The sequence below is a fragment of the Stylophora pistillata genome, chromosome 7 (genome assembly GCF_964205215.1).
Source record: "Stylophora pistillata chromosome 7, jaStyPist1.2, whole genome shotgun sequence".
NCBI classification, from domain to species: Eukaryota; Metazoa; Cnidaria; class Anthozoa; order Scleractinia; family Pocilloporidae; genus Stylophora; species Stylophora pistillata.
The window spans coordinates 4202456-4230003 of NC_142525.1; the positions used below are offsets into that span (position 1 = coordinate 4202456).

Consider the following 27548-nt stretch of genomic DNA (forward strand, 5'->3'; position numbering starts at 1 on the left):
GACATATTCAAGGAGTGAAGAGCTTGAGTGTTACGGAAAAGTCAGCGGTACTCCAGTTAAGCACTGCGATGAAATATTTCTTGGCACGAGTATTGATCAGGAGAATCCTAATTCTATTCTTGTCGTTGGAAAAGCAGGGATTGGGAAATCTCTGTTTTGCCAAAAGGTGATTCGTGATTGGGCCAACAAAAAATTATTCCGAGCAAGAGAAAACATTAAAATTCCAGTTTTCAAATTTGCTTATTTGCTTACTTTCCGTCAATTGAATTTGCTTGAGGAAAAGCGTGTGACCTTACGCGAAATCTTAAACTTTTCTTCAATATTAGATGACGTTACATTTGAGTATATTGTAAGCCATCCCGAAGAAGTTTTAATTATCCTTGACGGCTATGATGAGTATTCTCAGCAAGATTACATCACTGGAAACTCGGGGAAAAAATATCACAATGACGCTAGATCTGAAATGCCGGTGGCCGCATTATGTTCAAAACTCATCAAGGGAGAAATACTGAAAGGTTCTGTCGTTGTTGTAACCTCGCGGCCTGATGAATCGGATAAGCTGGGAGGAATCCGTTTTAGACGGTACGTAGAAATTGTGGGATTTTCTTCACAACAGGTTAAAGAATACATTGAAAAGTACTTCAAGAAAAACGAAAATATGAAGAGCGCTGTGCTTGAACATGTCATGAAGAATGAGAACCTAGTCAGTTTTGCTCATATTCCTATGCTCTGTTATCTGTTGTGCTTCGAGATGGAGTATACTCTAAACGAAACAAGAAATCCTCGTGACCTTCCTGTCTCAACAACCGACATTTACACAAAACTTATTGATATTTTTGAACTTAAGCACTGCTCTGAGTCAGAATACAAACACAAAGAAATTCCTAACAAATTCAAGCCTCCTCCGGTCATCAAAACCACATTAGAGAAATTATCGAAACTTGCGGCAAAACTTCTGCTTGAAAGGAAGCCAACTTTTGATGAAAGCGAGATAGAAGGCGGTTTTGAGTTGGAAGAAGTCAACAAACTGAAAGGTAGCGGTCTTCTTTACTGTGGTCAGCCTTATAGGACTGGTTCGATCAGAACCACGAAACACTTCAGCTTCACACATCTCACTGTCCAAGAATTCTTAGCCGCCCATTGGTTTGTAAAGGAAAATTGTATTCCAGTCGAGAAATGCTCTGAAATGGTTTTACAATTCATGGCTGGCATTTTGTCAAGTGAGGGAAAAGAGGAACTGATGGAAAAGTTGTTGACCAGTAGTCAAGTTTCAGGGAATGATACTGGATTTCTCAGAGCAAAGTGTCTGAGTGAGTATCAAGACAAAGAATTCGCTAAAACGTTTATCAGGAATCATCCGCAAGCGTTCAGTAGTTCAGACGGCGTCATGGATTTTGATGGTTTATCAGATATAGACAGCATTGCATTATCATTTGTGTTGGACATTATCAGTGAACTAAATAAAGAGGAAGCCAGAGAGGCACAAGACAAATGTTCTGATAAATTCGTCCCAGTTAAGAAGTTGAGACTTTATGATTGCCACCCAACAATGTCTGGAATGCAACGAGTCTGTAATTCACTGATCAATGAACACTCTCTTGTGTCTGAATTGATTATAGCAGGACCATTGAGGAGAGGACTATCACTCAGTGATGACGGTGTTGCCAGTCTATGTGAAGCTTTACAGCATCCAAGCTGTAAGCTAACCACACTAGATCTGAGAGGTGAGGAGATCACTGATACCGGTGTTGCCAGTCTATGTGAAGCTTTACAGCATCCAAGCTGTAAGCTAACCACACTAAATCTGTTGAGTTATAAGATCACTGATACCGGTGTTGCCAGTCTATGTGAAGCTTTACAGCATCCAAGCTGTAAGCTAACCACACTAGATCTGAGAGGTGAGGAGATCACTGATACCGGTGTTGCCAGTCTATGTGAAGCTTTACAGCATCCAAGCTGTAAGCTAACCTCACTAAATCTGTTGAGTTATAACATCACTGATACCGGTGTTGCCAGTCTATGTGAAGCTTTACAGCATCCAAGCTGTAAGCTAACCTCACTAAATCTGTTGAGTAATAACATCACTGATACCGGTGTTGCCAGTCTATGTGAAGCTTTACAGCATCCAAGCTGTAAGCTAACCACACTAAATCTGTTGGATAATGAGATCACTGATACCGGTGTTGCCAGTCTGTGTGAAGCTTTACAGCATCCAAGCTGTAAGCTAACCTCACTAAATCTGTTTCATAATAAGATCACTGATACCGGTGTTGCCAGTCTATGTGAAGCTTTACAGCATCCAAGCTGTAAGCTAACCACACTAAATCTGTGGTATAATAAGATCACTGATACCGGTGTTGCCAGTCTATGTGAAGCGTTACAGAATCCAAGCTGTAAGCTAACCAGACTAGATATTCGGAGTATATTTGGTATTAGTGAGTTAAAAAAAAAATCTGTTCAAGCCATAGTGGAGAAATACAGACCAGGTTTTGAACTTGCAATTTAGAAATATAGCTATTTAAAGCACTTTCTGTAAAAGTGGGAAGCAGCGTCAAACTAATCTACATCGTTAGCTTACAAGAGATCTCGCCAATTTATTTTAATGATCTTAATTTTAAGCTAAATCTTAAAAAAGGAACAGTTACGAAATGGTTGGAAACAAAATATTTTGAATCATTACTGATCATAGTAGAACTTTATGGTAAAAGGCTGTCGTGAAAGCAGCTTGAAGCCTGAAAACGTTAATAGTTTTTGTGGACTTGATAGTTTATTATTATCGGTACTCAAAGTAACTTTTGTGGATCTTTTTTTCTGGGTCAACGAGAGTTACAAAGTACTTGAACTGTTAAAGCTCAATGTGAGTAAAATAAAACGATTGTTGTAAATAGAATCGCATTGAATAAAGAATTTGTTGATAGGTTGCTCGCTGGGAATATATTGCTTCCTATACCTTTGGTTTGTGGGTTTAATTGCCTGAACCATTTTACTCTCAAGATCTGATTGTAAATTCTCCCCTCTAGTTGATACACATTTTCTAGTTAATTAGTTACTAGAATTTGGTGTTAGACTTGTAGTACTAAGTGTTAAATTCTCATTACCTGTTTGCTAGATAATATATGGATATCATAGGGAGAAGTTACATGTTAATCACTTCTGGCATTTTCTGAAAAAAGGCTTGTTTTCTTGGACTTACTCGATTTCGAACTCATTTATGAGCCATTCTTGAGCCGAGCCAATTATTGCAAAGATAGGTTGCGGGATTAAATTTTTCATTACGTGAACCAAGCCAATTTATCATACAGATTTATGCCTTCAGTAGTTTTTCGTTTTTGCATGCACCGTTATATGAAGCAAAACCGAAGGAGAGTGCAAATCACGGTTAAGTTGTTGAAGTGAGCGCTAACAGGGAAGTTTTAATTATTTAATACAAAAATCGCTCTCTAGGCCATGGTGACACAGACTTCAGATTCCACGTTGCCCTGTATATGCTACGTAATAGATTGCAGATTACCTCAAAATGTGGAAAGGAAAAAAAGTTAGCACACTAGGCAGTCGAGTGTGTCACTAGCGGATGTGAGAACCGCGTTCCAAAGGCCTTTGCCCTTAGTTCCCACCTCAAGCTCCACCCCTCCACCTAATTAAGTTAGTGACGAGCTTTTGTTCGGCTTAGATAACAATCAAGTATGCGGCATGGTCCTGGTCGATTATCGAAAGGCTTTCGACATGGTGGACCATAAGCTATTGTTGCGCAAGTTGGAGCTGTACGGTATAATCACCCGGGAGCTTGCCTGGTGTCACTCTTATTTGTCGGATCGGAACCAAATTGTCCGTGTAAATGGGAGTGAGTCAAGCGAAGTTTTGATGTTACATGGAGTCCCTCAGGGCAGTATTTTAGATCCTTTATTTTTCATTTTGTTTATTAACGATTTTCCCTTATATAAAAGTGCTCAGTTGGACGTTTACGCAGACGATATGGCTGTCAACGCTTTTGCGGATGTGAAAAACTTAGCCAACCTAAGTTCCTCACTAAATAAGTCTGTCTCTGAAATTCAATTTTGGGCTTCAGCAAATAAGCTCCCCTTAAATAAAGACAAGACTAAAGTACTCACGATCACTGGAAAAAGATGTGTGGCTGACATAAATGGAAGTGACATAGTTGTTACTGTAAACGGAAAACAGCTCAATAATGTGGATTGCGCTACCTTATTAGGAGCAGAAATTGACAGCAAATTGTCATTTAATGAACATATTAAGAAAGTATGTCAAAAGATGGCCTCTAGAATCGCAATACTACTAAGATTCGAGCCTGTTTGCCTCTTAAACAGCGACTTCAGTTTTATAATAGCATTATTCGCCCTGTTATGTCTTACGCCAACGTGGTTTGGGAAAATTGCGACAAAGAGTTGGTTTATAGGGTCTTAAGATTGCAAAAACGTGCGGCGCGAGTTATTTCTTATGCCGATCGCTCGACATTATCAGTTGCTTTGTTTAACAAGCTAGGTTGGATTCCGTTTTATGAGCAACATAAGATAGATCAATGCATAATAATGTATAAGCAAATTACTGGGCGTTTGCCGAATTATCTTAATAAACACCTAATTTTTAATAATAAGCGGCACTCCCGCAACACTAGATATTCAAGCATTAATGCTGTTTGTCCTAAATACAAAAGAGAATAAGAGGGAGGACGCTCTTTCGCTGTTTCGGCTACAAGACTGTGGAATAGTATACCTCTTGAAATTAGGAAACTAGATTCTATAGCATGTTTTAAAAAGAACATGTTTGCCAAGATTTCTAAGGAACAATGTTTGCATCATTTTTACTATTTAATAATATCTTCTTAATTGAATCTTGTCTTATTTGAAATGCTTATTTTAAATGATTACATATTTTAGCTTACATATTTATCTGATTATATAGTTGTGTAATCTGTGAGGGCCACAAATTTATTAGCCTCTGGCTATTAAGTGCTACCCTCTTTAAATAAAGGCTTTCATTTATTCATTCACCCCCAACTAAGGGAAAGACCCTGGGAACGAGGTTGACTGATGTGACTGTAAATAATGGCGTAAGAGTGGCCTAATGCAATTATTCTCACTTTGAATTAATTCCCGATTGATCCTGTCCATGTTTTCTTTTCTTGTCGGCACGTTCTTTTCCTTTCTTGTTTTTCCATGGGACATTAAACCCTCAGGTCAGTATTTTAGGAAAAGCCGTCAGTGATTAGGAAAAAAGAGAAATTCTTCAAAACTGAATGAAACAAGAAAGAGGGGCAAAATGTGAGGGCGAGCAATGACTGTTGTCAGTATTTATGTGAGAGGCTTAAGATAAGACAGAATACATATATCCTTTTTAATGGACTGGAACAACTCAAGACTTTTTCCATTCAACAGGGAGTTCACCAGTTACGAGAAATAAATTAAAAAGATGACAAATAGACGGGGCTAGTTCCAAAGCACATTTTTTAAGTTTATTGGTTTAATTACCTCAACCCTTTTACTCTCAAGATCTGATTGTAAATTCTCTCCTCTAGGTGTTACGCATTTCCTTGTTAATTAGTTACGAGAATTTGATGTTAGATGTGCACTACCAGGTGTTAAGTTCTTATTACCAGTTTGCTGGATAATGTATGAATATAATGGGGAGAAGCTACGTGTTAATCACTTCTGGCAATATCAAGTAGGCGATTGGGATTAAATTGAGGTAAGGCCATTACGAGCTTAGAAGAGCGTCTAACGTCAAAGCTCCTGACATGTATTTAAAATGGAAATTTTGTACTTGCTCGATTCCGAACTTACTGTGGACGATAGATTACGAGTATATCTTTTCAGTGGGTGAACTCAGCCAATTTAGTACACAAGACAAGATCTTAGGCTTTAAAAGTTTGTTTCTGTTTTGTATACACCGTTGTTTGACGGAGTGTTTCTGGAGAGTTGTTGTTTTGTGAGTAGTGACTTGTTTTAAGAAAATCAGACGCCCAGCATTGTATTTAAACTACAAATCCCCATATTCCTGACAATAAATGAAAGCCTCTGTATCCCGCTGTTTTTTTTTTTTTTTTTGTTTTTTTTACGCGCCTGGCTTTTTGTTCGTTTCCAGTGACTAAGCACCTGACACATGCAAATACAAATTTAACCCATGGTTTATTTCTCCAACGGACACGTTGAGACCACCTCACCCCTCCCTTCCACCCTGCTCATGTATTGTTCCTCTTGTCTCTTAACCCTTTAACTCCCAACATCTGATCGTTAATTCTCCCCTCCAGCTGATACACATTTCCCTGTCAATTAGTTAGAATTTGGTGTTACCAGGGATGCTGCTTTCAGAGAGGTCCGCATTACTTATTGAAAATACTCGTACATGTGCTGATTAAAACGCTCATAACTTTTGAAAAGTCGAAAACGAACAGGGGTTTTGCATATGTTTACCTATAAAGGTCTAAACTTAACAACTGTGTCGAATAGAATTGTCAATCAGGTCCCAAATCCCAAAACTTAACGTCTAAATCAAGGTTATTTACGGCCATCGGCCGATGGCGATTTCTAGGGATCAAAATATGCTAAAATTCGCCTATTCAAATATATTGAGACGGAAATTCTAACTTTCTTGGCAAACTAGACAGGTTTTTTAGCAATCTGATTCAAACTTCGTGGCTTAACTACGTGAATCAAATGTCTTACAATGTTACAAAGGATGCCTGTTATTCAATTTTTGAGACGTTGCGACGGCCCCTACGGATTGGGAAATAATTAGTGCCCCTAATGCAGTCAGAAGTTTATTTGGAATCAAAACATATCTAGTTTTAATTAGCTCTGTCCTAAGTTAAGTCTTTCAGGGGACAGCTAGAGTTTCAGTCAAAATTATTTTTGGCGCGAAATTGACCGGGTGGAAATAAGAGAGACAGTCCCTTAAATGGTTAACCATCTTGCAAAGGCGAATGGATTATTTTACCTGAAACAGTCAGCTTCGTGGCCAAACAGTCGATGACAACAATAGGAAGTGAAATTAATCAGTCAGGGAGATCTTTAGTTTGCAAAATCCCAAAACCGGCAATATGTAGGAGAGCTTTAAATTGCTAACGAAGAGAAACAATGTCTTGTCACCTCTCTGCGCCTTCTAACAAAGGAATTATGAAAGGAGATATCGGGGGACTATAGATGAATTAATGCCGATTTAATGCCAATGACAACGGGGAAGGAGGGGTGTAAAGGGGAAAGAGGAACTTATGAATATTACAGAGCTGAGAAAAACACAGAGTGAGTCTCAGTAGCCTGATGTTTAGTACACTAGACCCCGGGTATAGAGGTCTGGGTTCTTAACCTAGCCGTGTCAATGTGTTTGTGTTTTTGTGCAAGACATGACACTTTACTCTCACACTTGTTGTTTCTTGTGTATTATTTTTACATGTTAATTTGTTAGTTAACGTGTTTGTACGTTTCATTAGTTGTCACCCGGGCGGCGATGTGTACCTGCGGTTCATGTTTATATCGTTGCGTAATGTTAAGTAAATTATGTCGAGTTATTTCGTGGGGTTTGTGTAGAAATGTAGTCCTGTGGATCAATGTTTATTTCTACTCTATAAGAAGCAGTTTCCTGTTTTGTTTTTAAATGCCTGTAAGTTATCCACTGTAAGGTAAATATTTTTCTTTATAGTAAGTTATTTGTAAGTTTTCGTTCGAGTACATTTTTCCATGGGGCACAGACAAATTTAATTCTGGAACAATCAAAATCTTCTCATGTCCCCAATTACTCCACCCCACCCAACCCCACCCCACCCCACCCCTCAGGGAATAAATAATGACCGGTCCATTAGCAAGCAATCCACTGCAGTACAACATACTTAGACACCACAATATGCGATGCAAACCTATGTTGTTGTAGACTGTTGGAGTGATCATTATCGACAGGTCAACCATCAGCAACGTTATATCACAATTTTTTATATCTTGGTTTTTAATGTAATATTGGTAGTTTTACTGAAACTCGTACTGTTTTTTTTTTTTTTTTTTTTTTTTCTGTTCCACACACTTATCTCAAAACTTTACATCCCAACATCAGCATTACTATCTTTTATATATTTCCTATGGTATTGACGAGAATAATTTAGTTTAAAATGCAATCATTTCCATAATTCTCCTAAGCAGTGATACCTTGGTGAATAAATTAGATGTTAGTCACCCTCACGTGTTTAAGTGTTAACAAATGTGTGCCCCAGCGTCGAATCAAAATTGGAGACAGTATATACGGTAGCTTTTAAAACATTAAGCCACGATTGTTCAAATAATGGTTAAGTTATTGAAAGAAGCGTTGATGACATAAGGTTTAATTATTCAATGGATACATAAATCTCTCTCCAGACCACGGTGTACATTGAGACTTTTTAACTTCATATTTTTGTGTGCGTGTTGTATGTGTCAACATAGGTAAAAATATTGATTTGTTGGAGTCTAGAAATGTGATTCCGATTGCATGGAGAACCCGAAGGCCGCCAAGAAGCTAGGTTGAGGATTACAATTTGAATCTGGAGAGTTTTTGTCAGCTGCAAATTAAACGACGAATTTCGAAATGGCATCCATCTCTTTTGACAAACGGCAAAGAAAATCAAACAATTGCAACGGATCGATCTTCTGGAAGCTTCCTTGGTTATCTAAACTACCTATTCTTTTTTCCACTAAACAACCGAGCATTTGCCTCAAGACACGTCCCCAAATACTTTCACTTCTTCAATGGCTAAAAGTTATGATACAAATATGTGAGGTATTGTCCAATGGCATAATATGAAGCATCCGTCAGTTACTCAAATTCTGCTCATATCACCTGCGCTCGTTTTCTTATTCGGTAATGTGTCACTTAGTTCGCTTTCAACCCAAGAACTTACCTTTGTCATTTACCCACCCTTCCCCCCTCCCCCCCCACTACGGGTGCATCAGAGGGGATAATGGCCACGGCCTTACTCCCCGTTGAAGCGACTTCGCTTGTTCTGGCAAACAATAAATATAATTTTGTATATGTATGTATGATTGTTGTTTCTCAGTGCTCAGGATTACATAATATGTTTTTGACATGTCATGATAAGTGTGTAGTATCGCACAAAGTGTGTTCTTTTTTTTTCGCTTTTTTTTGGGGGGGGGGAGTTGTTTTTAATTTTTTGACAGTTTAGTTTAGTTTAATTGAATTCGTCAAACACTAACAGTTAGCAACAAATGAACGAAAAAAAAACTGGTTGTATGACAGGTAAGAATAACAGGACATAAGTCCCAATTGAAAATTTTTACCTTCAAAAAATAAAATATAAACTTAAATTCCTAAAATACAATGTAAATATCTATGGAGGACGGTATAGAGACAACTTATTAAAGTACAAGAGTTGTATTTGTTGTTCAGGATGTCACAGGCTTACCACAAATCTGCCAGTCTCTCTTTCAAATTTCAAATTTGCTGACAGGAACTGGTAACCAGTCTGGCTGCTCATGATCAGTGTAGGGAAATGGCGGATGTTAAAGTTGGCTACGGTTGATCTCTGCTTTGAAAGACTTATTTGACGTTCGTGAGCGGACGATTCTTGCAAAGGTAAAGTCACTCATGCACCATACACGTTTCTGCTTAATTCCTGTAATTACTAGTGTGGAAAATGTATCTTAAGAGCCAAACTGTAAGCCTCGTGTGTTGCAGTCCCTTTGTGCTTCGGTCAGCACTTCCGGGACATGTTGGTATTTTCGAATCATCTTTTTAATGGAGCCCATAAATATACTTGATATCTCTATATTCAGCAGCAATCGATGTTGGTTCACTAGTTCGTCATTACCGTGTGAATTTTACCGCATTTTTTACTACGAGCTACTACTATAGACGTGCTTGTTGAATACATCTTCATGCAACGTTATTACATTCGGTAGTGTTTGATTTGATTGACCGATTATCTTATCGATTAAAAGAAAAGAAAAAACACCAGAGTGCGGCCAGGGCGCGAATCTGCAGACTCGAAAGGAGCAGGTATAGCCATAGCACCAGGTATGCAGAGTATACAAAAAGGAGAAGTTTTGTATTGAGATAAATTCAAACATGTGTCCATTCTATTAGTTTCCTACCTGTAACCGGTTCGGTTAAAGCTGAATTTCACTACTTCTGAGAGAAGCTGGAAAATATTTTTTGGTTTGATAAATACCTCCGTGATTAGTTCCTTTTTAGACAGGAAATTATATTTCGCGTTTCATTTCTGGATAAGACCTTGTGTAATCAAAATCATTTCTAAATAAGTGACAAGTTAGACCGTAATCCTCAATAAAGTAGTCAAAACCTGCAAACATTGGTTAGCAACAACATATTTTGGGATTATGTTAACTTGTAGTTGTGATTCAAAGCAAAATCTATCACTAGTTTTCTACTTTTCTTGGCTCCTTTAATTGCCACATGCTCGTTGCCCAAACTGATATTACCGGTATTGTTAAAGCTATGATCACAGAACACTGAGGTAATTTTTTCAAGTAATGATTTCAGTTGACCACTTCGATATAAGAAGACCTCAAAGAATAGGAAAGGAATAAAGGAAGAAAAGATCCTACATTGGTTTGGTGTTTATCACAGTATCCGCGTGTATCAATCCAGGAATCAAGTGCAAACCCTAACTTGAAAAGAAACATGTACCCTATTCCAGCTGTCAATTAACCAGTGCACAAACTCTGCTCTAACCAAGTCCTCCTTTTCTCCCAAGTTTGGCCCTGACAAGAGCTTTCTTCTTAACCTTTTTCATTTTACGCCACACTGCAGTAGGCAAAGGCAATCATAGACTGCTTGCATTTTGTGTTGTTGCCTACTATATATATTAATTACAAGCATTTTTTTATATAAGAGATGTTTTCATGGCTTCTGCTACTCTGTCAAATTGTTCAACCAAGAAACCACCAATTATGCTCGGCTATGTCACCTTCTCGTACATATTGGATCTTGTGTTCTGAGGGAGATCTTTGACAGGATATGTCCACCAGAAAACCTTCACATAATTCTTGCTCATCCTCGAAACCATGCAAAATTACAAACGCTTAGAAAGAAGAGAGTCCTGAGTAACTCCCAGTAGCACAAACTGTATCCTCCAATCAAATCTTCAGTCTCCTCAGGGAACTTTGACACATTTGTATTGCTACTTCTTCTGAGGAATATCTTTGGTGTAACTCTCCCTACTTCAGGCCATGATGTCTTTCCTCCATCAACAGACACCACTCCAGCAGCTGACATCACTCGCATCAAGATCCTCAGAGACAGAGTTTACAGCCATGTTACCAGTGGTTCACTTGATGATGCAACTTTCAGTTCCTACTGGAACCAGATCAAAGGTACCTTTTTGGATATTGCAGGGCCTCCCTATCAGGAAGCCATCAACGAAATTAAACGGGAGGATATGCATGCCAATCTTGAGGAAGACTATGGAGAGCTTCAAAGAGAGTGGTTGAAGGATGAAGACTGTATTGCAGACAAATTACATGAAGATGAAACAGTTAAAAAGGCCAGGAAGGAAGAGGACATGGAGGATCTTATTAACATTTCAGAGAAAAATTCAGGAATGGAAGGTGTATGTGTAATTTTTTTGTTGATACTAACTGTTAAACTTACTCTCCAGTGTGAACAGTCTTTGTCATATGACTCATCAAAGGCAAAGTCTACTCTGGAGACTTTACGATTTTTCCCTTTCGATTTAAGCCTCATATGTAGATGCTTGAAAGTGACCATCGATATCATCTGTATGAAATGTCTCCTCACAATATATTCAGGTCAGGAGAGGAAAGGAAATGATCACCAACTAAAGAACTCCTGATTGTTAAAGAAATTCTCATCATTAGCACCTTAGGAAATTTAGAGAGAACAGTATAGAGAATTTGCATGCTGATGTTAGGGTGACACGGGTTTTAAAAGTAAACATGAAATTGTGACATTGTGTTAAGTGACTGACAGGTGTTTTGAAATTTGGAAGAGTAACCTAATGTGTTTCAAAACTTGACTGCAAACATGTGAAAAGCTGAATTTTACATATTAGTGCATTTTTAGTCAAATCTTTTAGTGACTACGTTATTCTTTGGATTCTCAAAGCATGGTAAGAGGTTCAGTTTTTTGTCTTTCCTTTTATAATTGGAGTTAAAAATGGTATCATGGTTTTTGGAGCATTAAACTCTTTACTGAAGTAGTAGAATTTTAACTTAACTTTTTATTTACCCTTTAACTCCCATAAGTGACCAGGAAAGATTTTCTCCTTACAATAGCAATACAATGTCAAGCAGATGAGTGATGAGATTAGAAAAATCTATCAATTAGGAGATTATCAATTGATCCAATCCAAATTCTCCAAACATGCATCATAAGAACTGTATAGCAGACAGTAAGGAGAACTGCTAAGAAGATCTTGGGAGTGAAAAGGTTTGGTCACATCTGACAATTAGGTCTTCAGTGTTGTTGCTGGAAACATTTGTCATGTTACATGGATATGATTTTAAACAAGTCCTTCACCAACAATGTTTGGATGTATTAGCACTTGTGATGAAATTCATTATCCGTATGTACAATGATTTTGTTTCAAACTACATTTTTCTTTTACAGAGACAGAAGTTAAGTGTGCTGAAAATGGATCAGCAGAGAAAGCCAAGGTCAGCTCACCAGAGCTCAGTATTGAAATTCCTAAGATGATTGTGTGATCTTCCAAGAACCTCTTCAGCTTGGATCAATGTTGAACTCCTTGTTGATATTCTGTTATTAACAGTGGAGGACTGTGAGTTCTTAAGCTGCTTTGCCTTCCTGAAGGAACCCTTTAAGAGTTGCCACAACAGTACTGGCCATGTGTACTTTGGGTGCATGGGTGTTGATCATGGAAAGAAAATGAAAATTGCCCTAATGAGGTGCTCCAAAGGTCCTGATGTTCCTGGGGGCTCTTTGTCTGTGTCAAAAGATGCCATCTTACTCTTGAGACCCAAGGCTATTATTTCTGTTGGTGCCTGCAATGGTTTGAACAGCAGAGTGGTCAATTTAGGAGATGTGGTTGTTTCAGCAAAGCTGATAACAGCAGAACACAAAACTCCCCCCAGCAGAGATATTGGTAACTTAATCAAACATGTGGCTGATGGGTGGAAGGCACCTTTACAAAATGCTGATGAATATAATGCCAAAGTGCACTGTGAGGGAGTGTTTCTGAGTATCTCAGAGGCAAACAAGGACATGATTGGTGATGAGATGGAGGTGAGAATCATGTTAACTATGATGATTTATGAGTCAAAGATACAGTATTTGCACATGTAGCAAGTGTTTTTAGAAAGGCTGTGCTAGAATTGTCCCAGCTTGCTCAAGAAACTTTGCAGGAATTGTATATACAAATTTGATTTTGTTTTAGGCTAGGGTTTGGCAGGAAGATGTTTTTGTCAGGGTGAAGGTGACAAGTAAATTAATTTAAAATTGGTTTTGCCCCTTTAGGATGTCATGGATTGTCAAAGTTGTGTCTTCTAAAAATGTAGAAAGTATCTTGCTGAATTGTTTGAGGCCTGGGGAGTAGAATCACAGTCCTTATTAACCCTTTAACTCCCCAGACTGACCAAGACAGAATTTCTCCTTCCAATATCAATATGATATCAAGCAGGCAAGTAATAAGAATAGAACAAATATCAAGAAAGGCATTATTAGTGGATCCAAAACCCAATTCTCCCAACCAACATTATAGGATAATTAGATCTAGGGAGTGAAAGAGTTCACTCTAATTGATAACATTTTGTCTCTTTGAGGAATGTAAACTGAAAACTAATTTTACAGTCTTGGTGTACAAGTTTTCTTGTAAACTTTGGTTGTACATGTAGGGAATTACACTAACCTCTTTCTGTGATGTGGATGTTTACCAGAAGCTAGAGTGTGAATCTGTGTGAACCTCAATTGAACAATAATTATCACAAGGATGCAAAGAAATAAGCTTATAATGGTTAAGAGACATGTCAGTGTTAAGAGACATTCATGAATGTTTTTTTTTTTTTCAAGAGTGTTTGCAGCAGCCCATGATTGCCCAAAGGCAGTCTTCAAGTGAGAAATGGAAACAAATTGCCTGTGTGATGGCAGCATCTGTTATGGCCAACACTTTGATTGATCCAGTTATATTCCAAGATTGGCCTCACTTTAATGCAGGTATGACTTTCTGTTTCAGTGTTCTTTCCTAACAGGGATACACTGTAAGTCTGATTTTGATCAAAGCTTCCATAGTTTAGCGTTCATTTCCCTTATTCTCATCATCGTAATGAATGACTCAGCAGTATCACTGTACGGAGAAATTAGATGCTGATCACTCTTAGGAATTCAATGGTTAGGTGTTTGGGAGAAACCTGTTGTCACATTCATTTGAGAGATGGGATGTAACAATGTATAACAGTTCATTCCATGAGCCAGGAGAAAACACAGCCAAAATAATTTTATGGAAACTTGAAGGCTTGAAAAGGTTTGACATAATAATGTTCCTGGGCAAATTTACAACACATCAAATTGTTTGAACCCTTTTACTCCCAAGATCTTATTAGAAACTCTCTCCACTGTCTGCAATACAATGGTTTGTATGTACCTTTGGAGAAATTGGTGTGGGATCAACTTAAAATCCCCTGATTGATATTTTTCTGTATTCTCATTACCTGTCTGCTTGATATTGTAAGGAGAAGTCTGGTCTTGGTCACTCATTACAGTTGACATCCTATTACTGATATTTTGAGATGAATGATCCAGATTTTAAGTCATTTTAAAAAAATTGGTTTCAACTGACAGCATTTTTTTTTTGTTTATTGACAAATTTAAGTACTAATAGATTACCCCCTGAAGGTAAGTCAGACTTGTTTTCAATTGATAAGCGAAATAATTTGTCTAGTTGCTTGTAGTGTTGGTGATGTTCCTTGCTCACTCCATACAGTAGTTATATAATGATTATTTTGTGCACCAAAGAATGCATTAGACATAAAGAATTCTTCCTTCCTGCTGTCTTAGACTTTAATTAGTTTTTAGATTAAGCGTTAGAGTCCTTTACATTAAAACAGTCTCCACTTCGTCACATTTTGCAATTTTGAGAGGTTTACACAAACTAGACATTTTTCACCATCTACTTTCCTTTGTGATGTTAATTGTGAACCAACCTTCAGTGAGTAGTTGTGGATTTCCTTCTATAACTCATCGACCTGACATGTGGTAACGGGTATGCAGTAAGGACTGAGCACTATTTATTTCCCTGAAAAACGAAAAAAAGATAGTTGGGTTTTAAATTCTGAGTTACAGTAAAAACCCACTTACAAGAAACTAAACTTTAAGAACCTGTTGGACTAAAATTTCCAGTTAAGTTCCCTTTATATCAGAACCATTCTAGGCTAAAATTTCAGTTTAGCTGAGAATTAGCAAATTGTTGTCTTTGCATCCTGATTCACAGACTGTATCCAAGTTTGCATCATTTTACTCTCAAACTTCAATTCCAACTTTTTACTTCTTATCCTACTTTGAACTTACAAGTTGAGTTTGGGTACAACTAAAAACTGCTGAAGACCATATTGTGCACCAAATGTTATAATTTGATATTCTAGCATATTTAACTAAAACAATTTTCCAACTTTTTATCATCTCATGGTGAATACCTACAGAATGTTCCTAGACTTCTTCATTACCTCTAAGTCACATTATTGGTCTCCCCCAAAGTTCTCCTCTCCTCTAGTTTCTTTCACATGCATATTTCCTCCTCTGCTGACCATACCTCTGATCTCTGCGTTTACCACTCCTTCATCACCCCTCTAGCAAACAATTTCCACCGCCTACTTCTTCCCTAGCAATTTAGACCTATGATCTGCATGCTCAGCACCCGAAAGGAAGTGTCTACCATATATAGAAACTATCAGCCTTTACCATATATATATATCCCCCCCACGGTCATCCATGCCCATCATATATAGTGTCCCCTTGATCCCCTGTGCTCCTCCTTGGCAATCCATGCCCATCATATATAGTGTCCCCTTGATCCCCTGTGCTCCTCCTTGGCAATCCATGGCCATCATATATAGTGTCCCCTTGATCCCCTCTGCTCCTCCTTGGCAATCCATGCCTATGATCCATGATCTCCTCGTGCAGCACCACACAAATATTGTGCGGTGAATAGTTTTTTCCCAGCATGCTGTTCATGCCCACCATATACATACCAAGTGTCCCCTGTAAAGGTCCTTCTTAGCAACCCATACCACGTCGACAATTTTGTCGCCGATCGTAGACTCTCTCATGAAGTAAGGTAAAGTTAAAGCTTAAAAAAATGGTTTTAAATGATTCGAATTAAAAACTCTCTTCTACTTCAGCGACCTTCTTAATCGCCGAAGTCACTGCCAAGTCGGAACGCTGTTTTAATTACAAATTGGTGTTTTAAAGGTTTAACGAATCCAATACCAAAAGTTCCCGGATTGGCAACGAATCGGTAAGAGAAATTTGCAGGTCTGAGATATCCTACGCTTGACGAAATCCCCACGAGGTCTATTTTGATTAAAGTGAATCCTTCTCACCGCAAACAGTTTTCCTTGCTTTCATTTTAGAAATTCAGAGTTATGAAAATAGGGTATTTCGAAATTGTCGGAAATATCTATTTTTCAAATTAGTCACCGGGGGTCTTAAGTACGATGGAGTTTCAGAAATGCAGATTTCTCCATCTTTCTTGGCTGTGAGTGACTTAATTGTACCGGTCAAGCGTTCGGAATGAGACGTCACGCAACTATTAATTGTACCGGTCAAGCGTTCGGAATGAGACGTCACGCAACCCTTGTCAAGCTCTTCTGACAACACTCCACTCCCCTCTCAAGGATAATTTTTTCTTGAAATCCAGTGTTGATGTTACAAACATTATGAAGCGATGGGGGAGGGAGAGATTTGTCAAGGATTATCTCGAATTATAACCCAGCCGTTGAACGTCGCGTGGGGCAAAATCAATGGACAGTTATCAAGCAATAACTCCCGTCTGCCTCAGTAATTTTCCTCTGATTATTTCCGTCAGAAAGAAACAAAGCCAGTGGAAAAAAGCCTGCTCAAAATTTTTATCTTTTCACCTCTGTTTTTTTTTTTTAACACACAAGAAAAACAAACTCGTTTTGTTGAGTCCAGTGATAGTGGTATTAAAAAGCTAGTTGCATATACTCATCCGCCGTCAGATCAACACTAGCTTTTTAAATAGCGGTTTTCGCACGATATGAAAATTAACTTAAGGGTTACAAAACAAACCCTTTTCTGGTTTGCTCGCTGGTGATTTTCTTGGCTCAGAGACTCTCCTCATGATTTTACATTTCAGTTCAAGCTTCGCTTCTAGACCTTATGACTTGGAGGGCAAAGTTATTAAATGCTGATTGGCTGAGACAGAAGGCATTTTTCACTAATTTTCGTATTTGCCCTGGGCGAATACCAAAATATAGGAAACATTAAAATAGCCTAACTGCCAAAAACTTTTATAACTTCAGTTATGACAATATTTTTTTAACAGGGTTGCTTTCCTCACGCTTTGACGTTGTTGAACAAAATTAAAACTTGAGTGAAAACTGAAATGGCTTGGTACGAACGTACGTATCAGCGTGCAGTATTGACCTTATTAGATTTCTGAAGACACGCGTGAAATTAATCCTTAATTTTACTTGGCCCTATGCGATTACCCATACAAATATTCACTTTTCATACAGTCTCAGCAGTGGACATTATCAGCTGATATGCCAGCCGCCCGAAAGGATTTGTTTACCTAATAAATTTGATTTTTAAGGGAGGAATAACGCTTTAACGAAACAAACTTTTCTCTCCTTTGACTAGGAATGGATTTGTCATCTGGTAGACACAACAGACACTTTTCAACCTCTGTGCCAGTTAATCTCCCTGTGCTGAATTCGATAGGAAGTATTTAAACTGCATTTCCTCGTCTTCTCATTATTAATAAGCTATTTTCCTTTCCCTTTTCTTTAGCTGTAAGTCCCCTCACAACAGCTTTAAAAGTTCAACCGTGTGGAGTAAGAATTCAGTAAATAACGCAAACTGTTCTCCTCACGTTCTTGTTATTTATTAAATGTTTTCTCTTTCTTATCCTTCAGACATAACTGCTTGCACTACAGCTTTAAAGACTTCCATTACAGACCAAACGGAGTTCCAACCCAAACTGCTAGCCTCTCGCACCATTTCCAACGCGAAAACGGATGAAATATTCACTAATCTTCTAATACAACATGGAAGAAAAGGCCTCACCAGGAATGACGAGACATTTTCAAGGAGTGAAGAGACATATTCAAGGAGTGAAGACCTTGAGTATTTCGGAAAAGTCAGCGGTACTGCAGTTAAGCACTGCGATGAAATATCTCTTGGCACGAGTAATGATCAGGAGAATCCTAATTCTATTCTTGTCGTTGGAAAAGCAGGGACTGGGAAATCTCTGTTTCGCCAAAAGCTGATTCGCGATTGGGCCAACAACAATTTATTTCAAGCAAGAGAAAACATTAAAATTCCAGTTTTCAAATTTGCTTATCTGCTTACTTTCCATCAATTGAATTTGCTTGATGAAGAGCCTGCGACTTTAAGAGAAATCTTAAACTATTCTTCGATTTTAGAAGACAACTCTACCATTGATGACGTTACATTTGAGTATATTGTAAATCATTCCGGAGAAGTTTTGATTATCCTTGACGGCTATGATGAGTATTCCCAGCAAGATTATATCACTGGAAACTCGGGAAAAGGATATCAGAATAACGCTAGATGTAAAATGCCGGTGACCGCATTATGTTCAAAACTCATCAAGGGAAAGATACTGAAAGGTTCTGTTGTTGTTGTTGTAACCTCGCGGCCCGATGAATCGGACAAGTTGGGAGGAATCCGTTTTAAACGGTACGTGAAAATTGTGGGATTTTCATCGAAACAGGTCAAAGAATACATTGAAAAGTAGTTCAAGAAAGACGAAAAGACGAAGAACGATGTGCTTGAACATGTCATAAAAAATGAGAACCTCGTCAGTTTTGCTCATATTCCTAAGCTCTGTTATCTGTTGTGCTTCGAGATGGAGTATACCCTAACCAAATCAGGAAAGCCTGATGGCCTTCCTGTCTCAACAACCGACATCTACACCAAACTTATTGATATTTTTGAACTTAGGCACTGCGCCGAGTCAATACAGACAGAAAGAAATTCCGGAACAATTCAAGCATCCTCCTGTCATCAAGAACATTTTTGATAAATTATGAGAACTAGCGGCTAAACTGCTGCTCAAAAGTAAGCCAACCTTTGATGAAAAGGAGATAGAAGGCGTTTTTGAATTGGAAGAACTCAAGAAACTGAAAGGAAGCGGTCTTCAAAACATTTCAGCTTCACACATCTTACTGTCCAAGAATTCATGGCCGCCCGTTGGTTTGTAAAGGAAAATCGCAATCCAGCGGAGAAATGCTCTAAAATGGTTTTCCAATTCATGGCTGGGATTTTGTCAACTGAGGGAAACGAGGAACTCATGGCAAAATTAATGAATTCACTCCACATGGATCCGCATCTTCTAATAAAGTTTCTGAGTGAGTATCGAGACAAAGCCGATGAATTCACTGAAAGGTCCATCAGGAATCATCCCCAAGAGTTCTGTGCGTTTGAAGGCTGCTTTTATTTTAAGCACTTGTCAGATGCAATTCTGTCGGTAAAGCTTTACAGCATGCAAGCTGTAAGCTAACCAGACTAGTTTTGTGTAAAGATGAGATCACTGATACCGGTGTTGCCAGTCTATGTGAAGCTTTACAGCACCCAAGCCTTAAGCTAACCAAACTTAAGCTGACTCATAATAAGTTCACTGATGCTGATGTTGCCAGTCTTTGTGGAGCTTTAAAGCATCCAAGCTGTAAGCTAACCACACTAAATCTGTTCAATAATGAGATCACTGATGCTGGTGTTGTCAGTCTTTTTAAAGCTTTGGAACATCCAAGCTGTAAGCTAACCACTCTAAATGTAAAGATTGATATCTTCACTAATATCGGTGTTCCTAGGCTATGTGAACCTTTGCAGCATCTAAGCTGTAAAACAATCAATTTAAAAGTGCCTCACTTCATTAATTATGAATATCAGGGAAGTCTTCAAGCTTTAACCCAGAGACACCGACCAGGTTTACGCCTGTCTTTTTGGTATTTTCAAACTTAATATTTTATTAACCTTAACTGAATTGTTTTAGTTTTAAAAAATAAATGCTTGAAAGTAAATTTTTAATTTTGGGTCCAAGAGACTTACCAGGTAGTTAAAGTACTTTTAATCATCGGAGTGAAAAGCAACGCTCAATGTTAATAGAACCGCAAAAACATTGTAATAAAGTTTTTTTTATTGGCTACATGGTTCACTGTACTGGGTTTGTGGGTATAGACCACTCAAGGGTAGTGACAAGTAAGACTTAGGGTCAGGGGTGGGGTGGGTGGAAAAATTTTGCTGGGCCTACTGTGCATCTAAGGAAGTTTTGGGACTGAGACGTTTTGCTTGTTTCTCGAGTTAAGTACTGCAAAAAGAAGATTGTTTCTTTTACTTATCTTAAGCAACAATTTTTCGTCTAATTGTCCGCCATAACAGTGTGGCATTCGTTGCATAAATTAGTCATCCTCGTTTAAGTGCTTCAGCTTAGTTAGGTTATGTTCCAGATGAATAACATGTAGAGAGCTGGGTCGCCAGATAAAGAGGGAGTTTAAATTTTCCGTTTGAGAACGCAGCTTATGTAGCATACACCGCGAGTTTTGACTTTAGGATTCAGTTGCCGTATTTTGTCCGAAATTAGACTGCTTCACAGATTGGACATTTAGGGCCCTTATTTACAAGAGGTCTAACCCAAACCGCAGTTATACGGAAGCAGTGGGCCTCAGGGATTCTGTATAAGACAATTTATTTAATTAAATGAAGTTCCTGTACTGATAGCTTCCGGCCCTCCTGACACTGTTCATGAAGGTAAATGTTTAGTTAAAAGCTTCGGGTAAATTAAAGATGGCGTAGAACGTGGTTTTGTCAAATAACGGCTAAACTTTGTCTATATAACCAACCCTTAATATCATGACTCGGCTCAGGTCTGTTGACTGAGACGCAAAATGCATGGTGGTGGGAAACAGTTTGAATATAATAGAAGCACAGTCGACGCTGTGTTAATTGTTAATCAGTCACTTATGGCCGGGTATGGTGGGGTGACCGTTTACACAGGTTGGCCGTTTTATACCTGCATCAAGAGTCTCCGATATCGAAACGCGCGCAATGCATTCTGGGATCGTCTCATATAAAAAGTGGGCACCAAGCGTGACAGCGGCCATCTTGATAACTAAAGCATCGTCAACATTTATACACTTTTACCTCGCGATTTTACAATTTTTTCCAGTTTAAATTAGATCATAGTTTGTATATAGTTTTAATAATAGTTTGTATATAGTTTTCACTAGTTTGTATATAGTTTTCATATAGTTTTCTCGTCGTTTTTGGCGTGGAAATGAGCGAGACAAGTGAGCTTTCCCTCGAGGAAGTCAACACATGGAAGGTGGACGCTCTCAAGTTATTTTGCCGTAAACGAAATCTTAAAACTTCTGGAGCTAAAGCTGAACTTGTAGCCCGTGTGTTTGCAGCATCAGAGATGGGAATCCAAGTACAAGCATCGGCTAAAGAACTAATGTGCATCACGGAGTCTGAGAGAGCGAAGCTATTGTTTACTCCTGAGGGCAGCAAGCTTCCCGATCCTCTTGGGCTAAAGGACGGATGGATTGATGAAAAAGATGGGCTAACATCATGGCCTCCTATATTTCTAAGTGACATTACGAAATATCTGATGGCTGATCATCCTGGAAAGGATATTAAACTGCACGAACGGGTCATGAATGAGTACAAAGAGGGGAAAGCATACCGCTTATTTGACTCGGGCTTTCTGAAAGAAGTTTTCTACCATGAACTAGAAAATATGGATTTTTGCTTCTTGAAAGCAAAATGTACGCATTCGATGAAGGTTGGTGATACACCACATACATCATGGATTTGTTCAAGAAAAAATGGAGAGATTATCAGTGCCTACTGTACCTGTACTGCTGGGTATGTTAGACTTTCTGTTTTATAAGACTTTAACTTGTAACTGATGCAAAATTTAAGCCTAAAATATCATGTTTATCATATACCTCGATTTTATGACTAATGTTGTTGGTCTAAGCTCAATATATATTATACTTTAGAATGTTTAAAATATTATGTCTATCATATACCCTAACTATTTGTTATTTCTTGTTTCAGTATGAGTGGTTCTTGTATTCATGTGATGGCACTGCTGTTCAGAATTGAAGCAGCAAACCGTAATGGTATGACAAATCCTGCATGTACGTCCAAAGAGTGTGTGTGGAATGTTCCAATAGGAAACAAGACTGTAATCAAGCCCTCTAGAATTTGTGATATGGAGTGGAAGGCTTCAAAGCTAAATAAAGGTATGTTATTATGTTTAAAATTCTAAACAAAGTATTTACAGTATGTATACTGGATAGACATAAGTGTTATCTGGGGACATAAATAAGAAAGTTCTTATTAGCTTGTAACCTAGCAATTAATTTACTTTTATTTTGTGTTTTTCTAGAGACGACCAGACCTGCCATCGATAGTCGCCGAAAGTTATTCAATTCACATGAAGAGTTGAAGCCCCTGACTCCAAAAGGAAAGAGGAAGTCGTTTTATAATAATTTGAAGGACTTGTTGCCAGAATCGGCATTCATCAAATTAGCAACGGCTGAGTTTGAGGAACCGTGTTCAACTTCCGTTACAATAGAAATTAATACTGAAGTACCTGAATGTGTAATGCCTAAGTCATCAAAGAAAGACTTAAGTGCTGATGATATACATCTGATTGAACAAGGCACCATTGGTCAGTCTGAGAATGAGGCATGGCACGATTACAGAAAAGGCCGATTAACTGCCTCTAATTTCTATAGAGTGTACACAAAAGTTGAAACCCTTAAAACTAAGGGGGGTGATGCACAGGAACTAGTGGACACAATCCAGGGTAAAAGTAATGGACCATCGGAACATTTACCTGCTCTAAAATATGGAAGAAACATGGAGAAAGTTGCTAAGGATAAGTATGTGAAACTGTTTCAGAGGGAGCACAAAGATGCAAAATTCAGAGAGTGTGGACTATTTATTGATGAATCTGACCAATTCATTGGAGCATCCCCTGATCTGCTTGTTGAATGTTCCTGTTGTGGATTAGGGGTGCTAGAAGTGAAGTGCCCTTATTCTATTGTTAATGATTTACCATCAGAAGACAATCTTTCCTACCTGGTAAAGATTAATGGCAAAATTGTCTTGAAAGAGAAGCATGCATATTTTGCACAGATACAGGGACAAATGGCTGTGACAAAGAGAACATGGTGTCACTTCCTGGTCTACACCCAAAAGGGTTATCATCTGGAGCTAATCAAGTTCAATAATGATTACTGGGAAAAGATAAAGCAAAACCTAATTTGGTTTTACAATAAGTATTTAAGTGAATGAATGCTCGTTAATTATAACTTGATACAAAACTTTATTTACATGGTGTAAACACTAAAAATACATTTGTACATTTTATATACAATTTAGAATTTTTACAATTTCATATCTGGAAAAACTGGTCTGACAGTTCTAAATTGAACTCAAATAGTCTCTGAATAGAACAGTAAAATTGTCTGTTGTGGAAACTGGAATGGATGAATCAAATCATGAAATTTTATACAAGTAATGCATTGACCACACTTCAGTATGATTGAAAATGTTACAGTTTGATATTGTTTGCAGTTATATATATAGTAATAATAAATAATATATTATTTATTTGTGTTCAGCGACACATGAGCTGTGAAATGAAGAAAAATATTTACAAATTATATCTAATGATTGTAATCACTCTACCAGAATAATTTTTCTCTTGTGAGGTCCTTGTGGTGCAAATAATATAACAGTTCTTATTCAGAGTGCACATACTTAATAGCTGAAGCATTAAATGGTACTAAATCATACTAATACTTAAGTTTCTTGTTATGTACCATTATCAACACTATTTAGTATTATTTGGTACCATTTGTATGAAAGATTAAGTGATTGCACTCTATACTAGTTGCTAGTAAATACTTAGTAGAGCAGAGATTTTGAATAACATTTAACCTAAGAAAGAACTTAGACTAATACATATTGGTATCCTCTAAATTTATGAAGTTTATATTCTTTCATGGGTTAAATGCTGTCAATCTTTTTAGCTATTTGTACATTTCTTGTTAATCATTTTTTACCCAAGGGTCTATACAAGTTACATAAGGCTGCACAAATAAGTACAATGTTGTCTATACTGCCAAGCAGTGATATTGGTAGTTCATGCTTTATCAGTCTAAACGTCTTCAACCGTCTTATTGCTTGCTCAACAAAGATTCTAAGATTTGCAATTTCTTTTGTTTTAGCAACTTCAGCTTTAGTGAACTGCTCTTGTCCACGTTTACCAGGGGGGATGTGTAGTCTTGAGCTTCTGATTAAGAGGTCTTCAGCAATTGTGAATCCACGGTCTGCCATCACTTCATCGCCAGGTTCAATGATATCATAAAATGATGATTCTCTTGTCAGATGCACATCTGAAGTTCTCCCTCCCCATGCTTTGGATAAGAAATTGAAAAAACCATGTGGTGTTATTGATACCAACAGCTTAGCAGTGTTGTGATGCTTGTAGTCTGACCACGTAGCTGCTCTAAGGTTTGGGTCGCTTGGGGTTTCAATAAATATTTCTGTGCAATCAATGATGTGGCGTACATTAGAGTAGCCTGGCTTTTTAAACTTTGCGGGCAAAGTTGCTTTCACAACATCGATGGAGGGATTGTAAACCAAACATTTAAGTTCACTTGCTAGGATTTTCACCCAGGTAGTAACAACATTTGTTACATTTGTAGTTGAAATTCCAAACCTCTGTGCTAAGTCAGCATTTGTTGATCCAAGTCGAAGTTTCATTAAGGTCAAAAGAAACTCATCTTTTTCTGACAAAGCTCTTTTAGGGCCAAACTTATTTGGTGTTTTTTTGAAGTTTCTTCCTTTTTTAGTAGATTTTTTTGGGCCACTCCAGTAGTTTACTTTTTTAATGTTTCCCTTCACTACTTCAAACAACTTATTGAATACTCGTTTTGATGGTAGGCCGGTTAGTAGACGAACAGATGAATTTGTTTTCAAATCAGAATGTTCTAGTCCCTTACGCTGTCTGGCCTTGAGTTTTATCTTACATGCTTTGAGTTCACTTTCAAGTTCTTGGAGTTTTTCTTTGAGATCTTTGATCTCATTGAACTGCTTGAGTCTTTCCTGCAAGCATTTTTCTTTCATACAGAAGTCAGGATCTTCTAGGTTGTACCAGCCAAACGAATATGCATGATCGTGAGTGATATGGTCGGGTCGACCGGCAGTAGTACAATGTTCTTCTTCTGTTATAAACGAGGAACTACTTGGTTCTTGAATCACAGGAGCATCTTGACTATCATGTGCATTATCTTGAGTATCATCTTGAATATTATCTTGTGTATTATCTTGAGTATTATCTTGAGTTCTTAAACGTTTCATTTCTTCTAGTAATGATGATCTATCAGTAGGCGGTTTACGGTTACGAGTAGACTTTGTCTCGTAGCCCATTTTGAGTACAGGATCAGGGTTTTCTTTCGTGGGTTTCCCATCAACAAAGTGCTCATTGCAGACTCTCGACGAATTATTAGGTTGCCAGACTTCTCCTTTCGGGCCTTTTCTCTTTAGAAGATGGATCCAGCGCTTTCTACCCTCATTGTTTTTGCGTTCAGTAGGGAACGGAAATAGCTTGAACGGCAGCGGACAGTCACATGGCGGAGTGCCGTGTAAACAATCGTGAACTTCGCATTGCTGTGAAGCCCATTTCTCAAGCTTTTTCCCACTGTTATGGCACCCAAATACTGCACAATTTCTGTGCCCAAAGACCATGTCATTAAACGGCTGCAAAGTAATAAAAATACGATGAGAATCTTTGACTTTTGACAGTTCTTGTATTCGCGAATGTCACTCGCGCGCAGGATTGAATCTACTACCATTAAAAGCTTAAAAACAGCTAAAACAAAGTTAAAATTTGTAACTTACCTTTTGAATATAATACCCACGAAGATTATTTTCCAGTTGATATCACTTACAAGAACAAAAAGACTGTATTATAGATAAAGACACGCTTCAAAGAACGCATTGAATACAGAGACACACGCCATATTGTCACGCTTGGTGCCCACTTTTTTTGTGAGACTATCCCAGAATGCATTGCGCGCGAATTACCTTCCGGAACTCTTGATGCACGTATACAGGTCGACCAGCTAATGTCCTGCGTGATAATCGTGCGGAATATTTGTCCTGTTACAAAGAAAGATAGGACACTGAATTGAACTCAAGTACCGACATTGATACCAGGAGGTAAACATGAAAAAAATTCTACTTGAGAGATAACTTTTAGTTTTATTTTAGCGGTTCCACTTGAGAGATCGTTCAATGCAGGTAGTGGACAGTACAAACAGGCCGTTGATATTCAGCCACGGGTGATGACAACGACCCCTCAATAGAAGTGAAAATTTAGATACCTGACGGGGAGAGTTTTCGGGGCTTACAGAAACCGACCGCTGAATACCGGGTGCTACTTAATACAGGTTGGACTGTAGTTCAGTGTCCCACTGTTGCCGTGTAACCATAAAAGTATAGGCAGCCCCCCCCCCCCCGTCTCATGACCTTACCGAGTAGCCCTCTCATAAAACCTAATAATCCGCTCAAGCACATCCATTGATGCCATTCCATGCACGTCTATCCCAATTCTCAGAATGAAAGTCCTCCCCCCCCCTTCCCATCCTCAAAACTATTAAGTTCCTTTCCTATTCCAGGGTGCGAGTATCCATCACGAAACAAACAACTGCACATAATGAATTACATACTTAAGCCAACTTTGATAACTTGGTGTTTATTTGAAATTGCTATATCTGGAACGCATTCATCAATTAACAATGAATGCCAATGAAGATCTATTCTCAAAGTTAATGTTAACAGGCCAGTGTCACAAAAATGACTCTGTCGAGACTGACAGGGCTTTTTTTTTTCGTTCCTCCAAGGGATCTTAATATTCCAGTCAACCCAAAATTGCCAAACTGCATTTCCTCGCGAGGCCTTGCAGTTGGTGTGACTTCTCCTTTCAAAGAATCCCTTCCAATTTGCATGCGCCATTTCTCGAATGCATAAACTTTGCACTTGGAAAGTCCAGTGAGAAGGAAATACACTCTCTCATAAACGTCTCTAAAGATCTCAAAAGGACTGAGGATTTGTGTCAATTTGTGATCCAGCAGGCTCACTTAAAGGCGAGCGAATTTCTGTCTGTTTTCATCTGGGATCATAATCCGGCTTGCAGAGTGGAATCTATCAGCATTCCCAAGCAACGCATTCTTTGCACCGGGTACAGAATTCACGTCTTCAGGCCGGGAAAATAGCCTGAATGGGTTAAAACTCTACATATATATATATGCAATACATGTAGGAAGTCTTTATTT

At 38.2% G+C, this 27548-nt stretch overlaps 3 protein-coding genes and 1 pseudogene across 6 annotated transcripts in view; 3 read left to right on the forward strand and 1 right to left on the reverse strand.

Moving 5' to 3' along the window:
* The window catches only part of LOC111346639 (uncharacterized), a 327471-nt gene that overhangs the window by 17309 nt on the left and 282614 nt on the right, over nucleotides 1-27548 (forward strand). The window lies entirely within an intron of this gene.
* Nucleotides 10860-20336, forward strand: LOC111347419 (uncharacterized; annotated as a pseudogene). Its single transcript, XR_015989998.1, has 5 exons — nucleotides 10860-11564; nucleotides 12586-13218; nucleotides 13370-13415; nucleotides 14002-14145; nucleotides 18084-20336. The product of XR_015989998.1 is annotated as an uncharacterized LOC111347419 (transcript).
* LOC148726267 (uncharacterized) lies at nucleotides 21131-24767 on the forward strand. Its single transcript, XM_088727039.1, has 3 exons — nucleotides 21131-22056; nucleotides 22252-22439; nucleotides 22586-24767. The coding sequence occupies exons 1-3, from the start codon at nucleotides 21467-21469 to the stop codon at nucleotides 23497-23499; spliced, it is 1692 nt and encodes a 563-aa protein (XP_088583165.1). The 5' UTR covers nucleotides 21131-21466; the 3' UTR covers nucleotides 23500-24767.
* Nucleotides 23511-26318, reverse strand: LOC148726268 (uncharacterized). Its single transcript, XM_088727038.1, has 2 exons — nucleotides 26113-26318; nucleotides 23511-25971 (listed from the first exon to the last, which is right to left on the reverse strand). The coding sequence occupies exon 2, from the start codon at nucleotides 25957-25959 to the stop codon at nucleotides 24262-24264; it is 1698 nt and encodes a 565-aa protein (XP_088583164.1). The 5' UTR covers nucleotides 25960-25971; nucleotides 26113-26318; the 3' UTR covers nucleotides 23511-24261.

Bases quoted from the DNA above. Each gene is read 5' to 3' on its own strand.
- LOC148726268 (XM_088727038.1), bottom strand. From the start codon at position 25,959: ATGGTCTTTGGGCACAGAAATTGTGCAGTATTTGGGTGCCATAACAGT.
- LOC148726267 (XM_088727039.1), top strand. From the start codon at position 21,467: ATGAGCGAGACAAGTGAGCTTTCCCTCGAGGAAGTCAACACATGGAAG. The intron at 22,057-22,251 runs GTATGTTAGACT...TTCTTGTTTCAG, and splicing joins TACTGTACCTGTACTGCTGG to TATGAGTGGTTCTTGTATTC. The intron at 22,440-22,585 runs GTATGTTATTAT...GTGTTTTTCTAG, and splicing joins GGCTTCAAAGCTAAATAAAG to AGACGACCAGACCTGCCATC.